General features: G+C 49.7%; 2 protein-coding genes across 4 annotated transcripts in view; one reads left to right on the forward strand and one right to left on the reverse strand.

Annotated features, from left to right (window-relative positions):
* SRGAP2 (SLIT-ROBO Rho GTPase activating protein 2) overlaps positions 1–5734 on the reverse strand; it is a 101484-nt gene extending 95750 nt beyond the window's left edge. For all 3 annotated transcript variants that reach the window (XR_011805098.1, XM_038168158.2, XM_038168157.2), the window contains exons 1-2: positions 5598–5734; positions 4390–4949 (exon numbers count right to left, since the gene is read on the reverse strand). Coding sequence is in view for 2 of the 3 variants with exons in the window: in XM_038168158.2 (XP_038024086.1) it covers positions 4390–4456 (67 nt within the window). In the remaining variant the exon portion in view is untranslated. The remainder of the gene's footprint in view (positions 1–4389; positions 4950–5597) is intronic.
* A 157-nt stretch (positions 5735–5891) lies between these two features.
* FAM72A (family with sequence similarity 72 member A) lies at positions 5892–10883 on the forward strand. Its single transcript, XM_038168163.2, has 4 exons — positions 5892–6235; positions 7108–7185; positions 8345–8469; positions 9380–10883. The coding sequence occupies exons 1-4, from the start codon at positions 6072–6074 to the stop codon at positions 9472–9474; spliced, it is 462 nt and encodes a 153-aa protein (XP_038024091.1). The 5' UTR covers positions 5892–6071; the 3' UTR covers positions 9475–10883.
* The last annotated feature ends 521 nt before the right edge of the window (positions 10884–11404 follow it).

The following is an 11404-nucleotide window of genomic DNA, read 5'->3' on the forward strand; positions in this document are numbered from 1 at the left end:
TTGGCCCACCCACAGCTCCTTTTGTAATCATTGCTAACGAAGCTCAGCACCACTCAGAGCTCAGGCTGCCGAACATCACACAGGGCGGCCAGGAGATGGAGCAGACGAACGAGACACCTGCAACTGCGGGCAGCACTCGGGAAGAGATCAGTCAGAACCAGTACCCCAGCAGCCATTTGATCCAAAGGGGAAAAAGGGACTTAGCTGAAACGTACCAGCACTTCTGGGGAGATTAACAAGAAAGTTTTAGACATTACAGTAGCCTGGATTTGGTAGCACCTGGGAGGAGGCTTGCCTGAAGTTCCCCTTACCGGGTTTCTCCCCTCAGCTGGATGAGCACGCAGCCACCTCTGTGCCGGGCTCACTCCTGCTACGAGGAACTCATCCATTTTTCATAGCCCCAGCAATTCTTGAACTGCGCTGCAAGATTTGCAGCAGATGCAAATCTTTTAACCTTTGGTAGAGCCTGCTCAAGGACAGAAGCGGCTCGCGAACCCTCGCTGCGTAAAAAATGTCAGTATTAAATTTCTGGAGCCCAAACCATGAAGCTATTTACTGGAGCTTTATACAAACTAATTAAATATAATGCTCTCGTGGGACACGAGGAGAAAGAAAAGAAGAATTAAGAGATAAATCACTGGCTCTTCTTTCCCCAGCAAATGTACACTCCAATTTAATACGTTCACCCGAAAAACAGCCTGACAGCCCTCGGTCGGGCACAGATAGGCAGCGTCCAAATCGCACATGGAGCACACTGCACAGCATAAATTCATTATCTCTGCCTTACCGCAACTTGCACAAAGGAATTGGGAGAGACAATCCAGACAAGGGGATGAGCTTGAGCTATCAAAGGCTCCATATGGAGACCACAGAATCTCACTTTCCAGCTTCACAGAACTCGTAATCTTTGCGAGCACATGGGACAGAAACGTATCAAAGCAGCACTTCCCTCCCCTGCTGACCCCATGTCATCTTGTCAAGAGAATTCCTACCGCATGACACAGCCATTTCAGAGGTTTTTTCCCCTCAAAGAGCAGCGTTTGCGGCGAGTCTTTCAAGAAGAGCGCGCCCATGCCTGCAGCCTCTCCTCCCTTCACCACCGGCGCGAAACGGCGAGCGGCGCAGCCCTGCAGCCAGGCTTTGCTGCAACCATTACATGCAGGAGGCTCGGAGGCAGAGAGGTAAGGCAGAGCAGCTGTATAGGACAGCCACCCTGCCTGGACACCTCCACGGGTTAATTCACTTCTGTACAAGACAGAAGTTTGTAATCGAACCTCCAGATGCAGGAGACCAGGGGTCGTCGGGCAGGAAGGGAGCTGAGGTGCAGCCATTCGGCCAGAACAACTCCAGGCTGGACCCAACAGGGCCACCAACCCATAGGATGGACACCCACGGGCTGCAAAACATGTTCTGAGCCACACCACACCAGAAATAGGAAGCATCACTCCACTCCTGTCCCCTAGCCCCTGGGCAAGAAGATTTATGCGTAAGAAGCAATCCTCCATCTTCAGAAATTCATCTCAACCTAGCGTTGATCTCCCTGCCCTCATTATCTGCATACACAAACCACGAAGAGCCAGCTTCATCCCTAAATCCAGGGAATTGGCTGCTGGAAGAAGACAACAAATACCCATGGGTCAAGGCCAAGGGAGAGCAGAAGGTCTCAGTCACCAACACCCTGTGCCCCCCATGCACCTTTTAGAAGAAAAGATGCAAGTTAATTCAGCAGCAGAAAAACAAAGTTTTGTGGAAATGATCCATTAACCAAGCAGTAATACTATTCTTTAAGTGGTCTTGATTAACTTAAGGCTATTAAATTTTTAAACAAAGCTCACTCGTTCTATTAGTAATAACTCGAAGTGCTCGAGTATGCTAGGGGATTAATGGTTTTAAACGATGCCTGTAAGCACAGCTTCCAACGCCCAGCCCGGAACAGCACGTAGCAAAGAACTCGGCAAGTTTCTAAATGCCAGTAAAAAATATCAAGAGAATTTTCTCATCTGAAAGAAACAGATGACATCTTACAGGGCATGGAGCATGCCAGCACCTGATTCATCACTCCCACGGTGACCGCTTCACGGCGTCACTTTGCAACACGAGAGAGAAGGCACCAAATAACCCATAATCAGAGTTAGTGCCGCTTCTAGGCTGCTCCTGCATGTAGGTTAAGAATGGGATTGGGACACCAAAGATTTTCCTTAAGGACCAAGGTACGTTTAGTGATTAGGCAGCACCACACTTGTGTTTTGAACAACCACGCGCCCACTGCAGTGGAGAGACCATCACGCCTCTTGAATTACATGCTCGAGAGGCTCAAATGGGCTTGGAACTGAAGCACCTTGAGACATACTGCAAGCCTCACGAAGCCTAAGAAAGAGCTTGTAATCGTAAAGTCTCCCCCAGCCCCACTCCCAGAGGACAAGTGCTGAAGATGCCCACTGCCCAGCGGAGCTCCCACTGCTGAGGTGATGCGCCAAGCTTGCAGCCCTACCTTCGGGCGTGGATTCGAGCTGGTCAGCATTCCACACCTCTCTCTTATAGGAAGGGCAGGAGAGGGCCCAACACCTCCTGCTGGCCGCTGCTGGCCTTGTCCATGGCCCCACAGCACCCCCGGGCTCGCCATCAGGCAGCCCCTCACCGCTGGTGGGCATCGAGGGAGCGCAAGGAGCACGGCGCCAACCAGCGCGGCCCTGCTCTTCCTCACCTCATCTCAGTTAAGAAGGTTTGGTAAGGCAAAAAGTCAAACGCCTCAGTTTTGGGACCACATCTACAGACCGAGCTGACAGGCCTGCAGCGGCGGTCTCTGCTCGCGGGGAAGGCCCGACTCCATTGCACACACCCCGCTGGTCTCTTTTTGGAAGAGGGAAGATGTTTTTTCTTTTCTAACACATGAAAAAGCAAGAGATAAGATAAGCCCTGCTAATTCTCAAGCCTCCTTTGGCGTTACTGTGTCCATTCCACCAGTTATAGTCAGCGTGTCTTTGGTTGAAGTCCAAATATTGTGGCTACAGACTATCACGCATATTTTGATGGGGTAAACAATGAAAGAACATATAAGCCTCTAATTTTACACTGCCTTCAATTCCCATTTCCATCAACAATGGCAAGAAAACAGGAACAGAAACTAAACTAGTAAAAAAGAAACCCATTCTTCTCCATTTCTGACTTCAAGAATCCAAGAATTGAAAAAAAAATCAAAGTGAACCCCTATCCAGCTTTATGTTTGCTCAGATATACCTGCCTTTTTTTTTTAAACAAAAACATCAAAACTTCTTCTCGATACACAGCACTAAGGTCAGCATAGGACATGCATCTTGTAGAACAAGATGTTTTAATGATTCGCATCCAGTGATCACCCCTCAGCATGAAAAATAGCCAAGCACATAACGGCAAAATAATATTTTAATTGTCAGTTTTAATCTACGTTTCCTACTCAGATTTAAATCACCTTTTTTTAAATCACATCGATTTAACTCAATCAGCCCTGCCTGAAGGCCATCTTTCTTGCATGCTACAAGCATACCAAGCAAGTTTTCACCAATTAGATAAATCATTAAATCTCATAACTTCCTAGCAGCGATACATCAAGCCGTACGTGAGCAATAATTATTTTTAATAAGTGTTACATTGAAAACTTTGCAAAAAATAAGAAGCTAAGTAGACATTTCACCATTTATTTTTTTTTTCAAACCCAGAGCACATGATGGCCTGAAGCCCAGCCAGCTGAATCCTGCAGAAGACTTGCATGATCACTGCAAACATGCTCCTGACATTTTCTTCCCTTCCCTGTGACGATACTGGAATAACACTGACGCCTTCGCTTCCTCCAGTTCTGTGTATGCAGATGTACGTGTGCATACCCACCCTGCAACCTTGAGGAGTTCTACTCAAGAGCACAGGATGAAAAAGCAGGCAGCAACGAGGGGCTCACCACGAGCAAAATCCCGAATAATGGAACTTTCTAGCACAAATAGCTTTACAGGGACCCTAAGCGAGGTCCCAGTTACTGCCGGCTGCAATATGCTCTTCTGACACCGCATGGATTTTAAAAACGTTCCTACGATCGGAGGATTAAAAAGCAATTAACCGGCTGTCATATTCCCAACGCAAATCCCGATTTTCGAACCCCAGGCAGACAAACATGGATCTCTCGGCACTCAGAGATCCGCTGCACCGGGTAAAAACGCCAAAATACCTTAAAACACACCGCCACGGGTGGCACCTACCCTGTGGGGGCCGTGAAAAAGCCCTGCAAACCCTGCAGGGCGCTGCGTTAGGAAAAGCCCTGCGGATTCCAGGCGATCTGCAGCCCGTTTCCCCCCTTCCCCACCCAAACCCCGCAGCCAGGGCTGCAGCAAGGCAGCGGAGGGGAAGAAAGCGCCGCCTTACCTTTGACTTGGGTGTCGTACTCGGCTATGATCTCCTTATCCTTTTTGAATTTGGCCGGCGACGTCATGTTTTCTCCCCCCCAGAAAGGCTCGCCCTAGGAGCGGAGGATCCAGCAGCAGGCGAGCCGCACAGCGCCCCGCTTCTCTCCTCGCCCCCCACCCCAAAAAAAAAAAAAAAAAAAAAAGGGGAAAAAAAAAAAAACCCCAAAGCTCAGTCCATGGGGCGTGGGGCGGCGGGGGGGGGCAGAGGCAGGCAGCAGCGGGCCCCGGGGGCGGTGGCTCCGTGTCCCCGCTCCGCAGCCCCCCGCAGCAGCATCCGCGCTCCCGCAGCCCCCGGGGGCTCCCCCGGCGTTAGCAGCGCGGTGGCGGCGGAGCAGGGCTGGAGGCTGGCATGGCGGGGCCGCAGCGAGCCGGGCTGGGGGGTTAATTTTTTATTTTTTTTCTTTTTTTGGGGGGGGTTTCTCCTTTTTCTGCTTTTTCTCGCCGCGTGGATGCTGAGAGCCAAAGCCCGGCCGGGCGCAGGGGCAGAAGGCAGCGGCCGTCGTCCTGGGGTCTGCCCGCCTGCAGGGGGGGGACAAACGGCGGCGTTAGGGACCCGCGGCCGCCCCAAAAGGGGCCCGGAGCCCCCCCCCCCAAAAAAAAAACAACCCAAACCTGGAGCCCCCCCACAAGGCAGCAGGGGCGGTGGGGGCAGCCGGGGCCGTGCCCATGTCCCTCAGCCCCCCCCACCCCGTGTCCCCATCCCTGTCCCCCCCCATCCCCGACCCCATATCCTCCATCCCCGCCCCCCCACCCCCCAAATCCCGTCCTCCCCATCCTCCATCCTCCACGCAAGGCTCAACTTTTTCCCTTTTTCCCCCCTTTTTCCCCCATTTTCCCCCTTTTTTTTCCCATTTCCCCGTTAAGCCCGGGGGGGCTGCGGAGGACGGGAAGGGAAGCTCCGAGCCCCCCCCCCCCCCCCGGCCCCGGGGGCCCGCCCGGCACGAACAATGCGGCCGGGGGGGGGGGAAGGAAGCCCCGGGGGCTCCGGGACGAAGCCGAACGGAGCCCGGGGCTCCGCCGCCACAGCACCAGCCCCGCCTGGGGGGCACACGGCGGGGACGCTGCGGCCGGGGGGGCACCGGAGGGGGCCGGGGGGGCTCCAGCGAGGACCACCGGGGGCCGGGAGGGGGCTGTGGGGCTGGGGGGGGCTCTCCCGGGGCCGGTTACCTGGGCGCTGCGGAGCCGCCTCCCGCCCGCCCGGCGTCCTCCGGCCGCTGCCGCCCGGTTCCCCCCCCCCGCCTCTTCGCCCCCCCCCCTCCCCGCCACCGCCGCCGTTGTCGCCACCCCGCCGCCCCGCCCCCTCCGTCCCCGCGCCCAATCGCCGCGCGGGGATGGCTTCGAGCGACGGGATTGACGGCCAATGGGGAGGAGGCGCCGCCCCGCCCGCCCCGCCCCTCAGTGGGTAGCGGAGGCTCCGCCCCCTGGCGGGGGGGTGGGCGGGGCGTGGAGGAGCGCGGAGGCCTCCGCCCCGAGGACTGCGGAGGGGCGGGGCGAGGCGCGCGGCTCCGCCAATCAGAGCAGGGGGCGGGGCGTGCGGCGCCCAACGGCCGCCCGCGGCTGGGGATTCAAACGGGCGGCACGAGCGCGGCCGTTACCGGGCCGGGCCCGGCGTCCCCCCAACCCCCCCCCCCCCCCGCCGCCATGTCCCTGTCGGGGCCCGGCGGCGCCTTCGCGGAGCGCTCCGTGGCCGTGCTCTGCTGCCGCTTCTGCCGCCACGTCCTCAGCTCCCGCGGCATGCGGGCCGCGCTGCTCGCCGCCACCGGCACCGCCCCCGACCTGTACTCCACGGACATCCCCCCCACCGCGTGAGTCCCGGGGCAGGGGAGGCACCGGCAGCGCTGAGGGGGAGATGGGGGGGGAGGAAGAGCAGAAAGAAGAGGGGGGGGGGGAGGAGGAGGAGGAGGATGGAGGGAGAGGAGGAGGGAGAGGAGGAAGAAGGAAAGGAAGAAGGAAAGGAAAAGGAAAAGAGGGGGATGGAGGAAGCGGAGAGGAGGAAGAAGAGGAGGGGGATGCAGGAGGTGAAAGAGGAGGAAGGAGAAGAGGAAAGGGCTGAGGAAGAAGAGGAGGAAGCTGGGGGAAGGAGGAGGAAGATGAGGAGGAGCAGCAGGAGGATCAGGACCCTCCTGGTCCCCACGGAGCCTGCCCAGCCCTGGCACTGCCCCAGCCCCGAGCTGCGTTCCCACCGCGGCATTTGAATGCCAAGGAAATGAGGTTGCAAAGCAGCGTGCTGATGGTGCTGATGAGGGAGCGGGGTTAAAGAGGAGATAAGGAATCAGAGGCTCGCTTTTAAATGTCCCGGCCTTTGAGGTACCGGGCGGGAGGCTCAGGCGAGGCCCGCCAGGAGCCGGGGCGACATCTGCAGTCAGATCTCGGGCTGGTGGAGTCACGGTGAGAGCGGCAGGGCCCCGCTGTGTCGGTGTCAGGAAGCATCAGGAGAACTGGTGCTTTCTGGTTTACGTTGGGGTGACTCGTGACGCCTTAATGTAACATCTCGGGGCGTTTTCTTGTTCCCACATGAGCACGGCTGCTAACTGACAGGTAAAAGGCACTGCGTGCTCTTGAGAAAGCACAACACAAACATCCCTTTGCTGTGACTTCACGCCTGTGCTGTCAAAACCTTGCAGTTGTAACCAGAGCTATGTCTAAACTTTAATATTTTTACTCTCTTCCCACCTAGTACTGTTGACTTCATCGGCAGCTGCTATTTTACTGAAATCTGCAAATGCAAGCTGAAGAACATCGCGTGTTTGAAGTGGTAAGGATGTCACCCGATGACACCAGCACCTTCACAAGCATGCATGCACTGCTGCGGTGCTGCTCAGCCTTCTCGCTGTAGCCTACTGCAGTGAGAAAATTAAGGGATGAATGAACAGATTGCGTACTTTATTTCAGATTTAATGCTGCCTGATAGAAACTCAGCCCACTACTTCTGGGCCTGGCTGCCAGTCTATTTCTGTGCAAGTCCCAAGTGGAAATGTGACAACCTTGTCAGTCTGAGTATATGGGAAAGCTTGCGTGCCACCTGCCTGATTAAATGTCTGCTTCAACACTGAGATAATTGTGTGAATAAGGCCACAGTAAGAAGTACTTACTCATATTCTAATTAATAGAACATCCTCTTGGCAGATCTGGCTGTCGCTAGCAGATGGAAGATGCTGTCACTAAAGTTCTTGGAGTTCTTTTATCCTCTTTACTAATGTATGATATTTAAGACTAAAAACAACTCCGGTAACGCATTTCATGTAGCGTTATTTGAGAGTATCCTTTCAGCTTCTTAACGGAGACTTACCTTGCTTGGATTTAAAGGGGAGAGAGCAGGTTATGATAGGAACACAGCATTTTAAATTTTACGACAAAAGTAGAGAAAGTGAAATATCTCACTGGAGCGCATGACTGAGAAAGGAGAAAAATGTCATCCTAGGTTTTGACCTAGGAGAGCAGATAAAGCTTTCATAGTCTTAGTCTTAAGGATATTAGTTTTAGTCTCTCTCTCAAAGATATTATTCTTAGCCTCTCCCTATTCCTGACACTCATGCACAGTGCTGCTTTACAGATGAGCTGTACGTTCATGATGGATTTGATTCCAATGGAATCACTGGCCTTCAAACTAAAGAAACACCGCCATTGCTGATATAATGCCATTGTTATGTAAACTAATCCGGATTGCACAAGTCAGGTTACTAAATAGTTCTCTGTGCCAAAGATCTAAAGCTTAGATATTCTGCAACTCCTGACAGATGTTTTCTAAGCACTTAAGATGCTTGTTTAATTACGTTCCCTTAACTTTATCAAAATAGGAGCATCACATAATGGTCTTGTACCCTTGCTATTTGATGTTAATTTCAGCTAGAAAAAGCACCATTAATCTTTCCATCAGGCTTTTGTGTTGCTCACTATTTCGCTTGTCTTTCTAGCGGTAATGTTGTTGGTTACCATGTGATCTCTCCCTGCAAACCTTGCCTGTTGTCCTGTAATAATGGCCACTTCTGGATGTTTCATAGCCAAGCAGTCTTTGGCATCAACAGACTAGACTCTTCTGGTAAGGAACACATATGTTTCCTTCTCTTCCCTGAAATCCTGAATTCCAAATCCTCTTTCTAATGAGGCGTCTCAATATAGTTAAAGCATATGGAGAGCGTGTAACATATGGAGGCATACGGCAAGTGTTGCTGTGTTGCTAATCTAGCAAACTACTTTGGGGGAGGTAGTTGTAGCTACTTCCTAAGTTATAATTTCTAGTAGAAATTAATTTTCATCAGAACACTTAACCTACTGTTCCTGTGGGTGAAAGTCAGGATTTTCTGGAGCAATATTATAACTGCTATAAACAACAGAGCCACCAGCTGCTATTTATAGCGGTACGTATAGCTTTACAGTGCTATCAGGCAGCTGTCCCACGGGCACTCTTTTTGGGTGAGTCATGTTGTCACTTTGACCCTATATAACTGAGTCCCCATTAGCTCAAGCTGAAATTACAGCTCCTGCTAGCTCCTTTATTCAGCTAGATCTTCTCTGGATGCCAAGTGTCTAGCATAATTTGCCTCGAGTCCTCAGGAGTGCATAGCATTCTGACAAATCACTTCACCTCCTTGCACACGAGAATAACTTGTTGTCTAAACCTTTCAGTGTCACCTGTGTTTCAGATCAATGCATTTAAAAATAAATTGGCCATGAGGGGATTATCGATAGCTATGTGAATTAGCGATATGATTACATCAGTAGGCAGGGACTTACTCTTTGAGCTATGCTGTAAACAGCAACACCTACAAGATCACTTTGGAAGAAAAACAGGAAATATTCACGTTAAATATATGAAGATTGTGACTTACCAGTTTTTGCTATAAGAGTACTTACTTTTACTGAAAATAGACACTTGAGCAACTTAAAAATAAGGACACCATCCAGAAATATATTTTTCTTCTTCTTCTGTCTTACCTCCTTCCCACCAGGTGTGAATGTATTGCTCTGGGGCAACTTGCCAGATTTGGAGGAAAACACAGATGAAGATACGTCATGCATCTCTGAGGAGGAGTATATCAGATAGCATTTATCTACAATATACTACAGTATCTTCCCTAGATACGTTCCATTGCTGTTTGTTTTGGACTTGTCTTCCTGCTGGCCCATCACAGCTTAAACAATGGAGGGAACCATGAAATCTGGAAAAGAATCCTGTAAGATGTCATCTTCTGTCGCTGCAGCGTGCCTTAAACTCTTGCATCTGCCTTGTGTGTATCATTCTGACTGGAGACATGCTCTGAACAGATCTGAATGTCAGATATTAGAGATGCAGATGGCAGGTGCACTTACTGAGGTCTAGGTCTGGTTTGTTCTTACACTTAAGTTTCAACAGTTGACATGCCTGCTTAACTGTATTTTTCTTCTTTGCTCCATGAATACTGTTTTAGTAAAGTCTTTTACATCCTGTAAGTACAGCTTAAAAATCTTGAAAAATAGTCAGTTTTGTTGATGGATGATGCTCTGAAGCACCATTGCTTAAGTAGTCACACAGACCATTCGCTGCCCAGAGCTTTCATTCTGAGTGTACAGAGTCGCTGAACAAGTGTCTTGAAGTGTCATAGCTTTGGCTTTATTGTCTTGGTCTCTTACTTCTAGCAGCTCGTTCTCTAGGCATCTGAAACACGTTAGGATGCTCCTGAATGTGGAGTGGGGAGCTGTCTTTCTGAGTCTTCCGGTCTTCATCTTTCCGTACTTCTAGGATCATGTTTCTGCAAAGATCAAGTTCCGTTTTTTTTTTTTTTTTCCACCTTCCCCCCAGTAAAATCTAAATACTGAAGTTTGTTAATGTCTAATGTGACTTTGGGACAACTACCTACTAGAGTAGTTAAGACCAGCAATAAAACCCATCCAGGTTTGTGTGTTATTTTTCCACCTGATAGGATAGGCATTTTTCTAAAACAGAACTTAATCATCCAATTGTGTCTCTTTCTAGAATGAGAAAAAAAATCAAATTAAATATTCAGTGTTTGTGCCTAGCCTTACATCCTGAAGCATAGAGACAATCTCATTCCTCTAAGCAGTAATGGATGTAAAGTTCATTACCGGAGTTGTTAAGTCATAGTAATTAATTTATGAACTAAATACTGTCCCCTTCAGCTAGTCAACTGAAGGATCATATTTGGAAAATTCATGTTACGGTCATATAAGAGAACTGGCAACACTTCCAAAGTTGGATTGATACTGAATTAATCATTCTATAGCCTCTCCTGCTACTTTGAAGAGTATCAGGAGAGATGCTTTGAAGACAGATCTGACTTTTCCTAGTATTTTTACTGTACTGCATTTTTATATTTCTTCACGGTGCTACCTCTTCTGTGTTGTTTAAATGTATATTTGTGTGTATATATGTGTGTGCGTGCCAATGTATAGATATGTCTTGTTTGGATTTCCTGTATTATGTTTGCTCACTAAATAAAAGGTTTGGACTATGTACTTCTCTATGGGCTGTAATATGGATATATAATGATATCAGTTAGATAATGAAAACAATGGAGCAGTATCTTGTATCAGAATTAGGTTGAATTATTAGGTTCTTCCTACTGTGACTTTGTTTCAGAGACCAAAAAAATCCCTTTCTCTTGGTTGAGAACTGTCAGCTTCTCAGTCTTAAGGGTGTTTAGTTAGTTAACTTCTGTAATAACCAAACATCCCCCTTCTTGACGGTTTTCTATGCTGCATGAATTTTTTTTATGCTATATAGTAAGCTGGCAAGATGACACTAAACACAAAGATTTTTCTAACTGAATTCATGACCTAAAAATACATCTGATGCTGTTTCTTTTTGTATAAGGAACATAATAATTCAAAAAAAAAAATCCATAATAGAATTCTGCTTTGTTGTAAGCTCACCACTTTTAACCTTCCAAAACCTCACCTTTTGTCAATGAGTGGATTCTGTCAATGGCAGGGTTGACTAGTGAGCTGTTCTCTTTACCCATAGAGTAGTAGAGGAC

Source organism: Anas platyrhynchos, chromosome 27 (assembly GCF_047663525.1).
Source record: "Anas platyrhynchos isolate ZD024472 breed Pekin duck chromosome 27, IASCAAS_PekinDuck_T2T, whole genome shotgun sequence".
In the NCBI taxonomy this organism is placed as follows: Eukaryota; Metazoa; Chordata; class Aves; order Anseriformes; family Anatidae; genus Anas; species Anas platyrhynchos.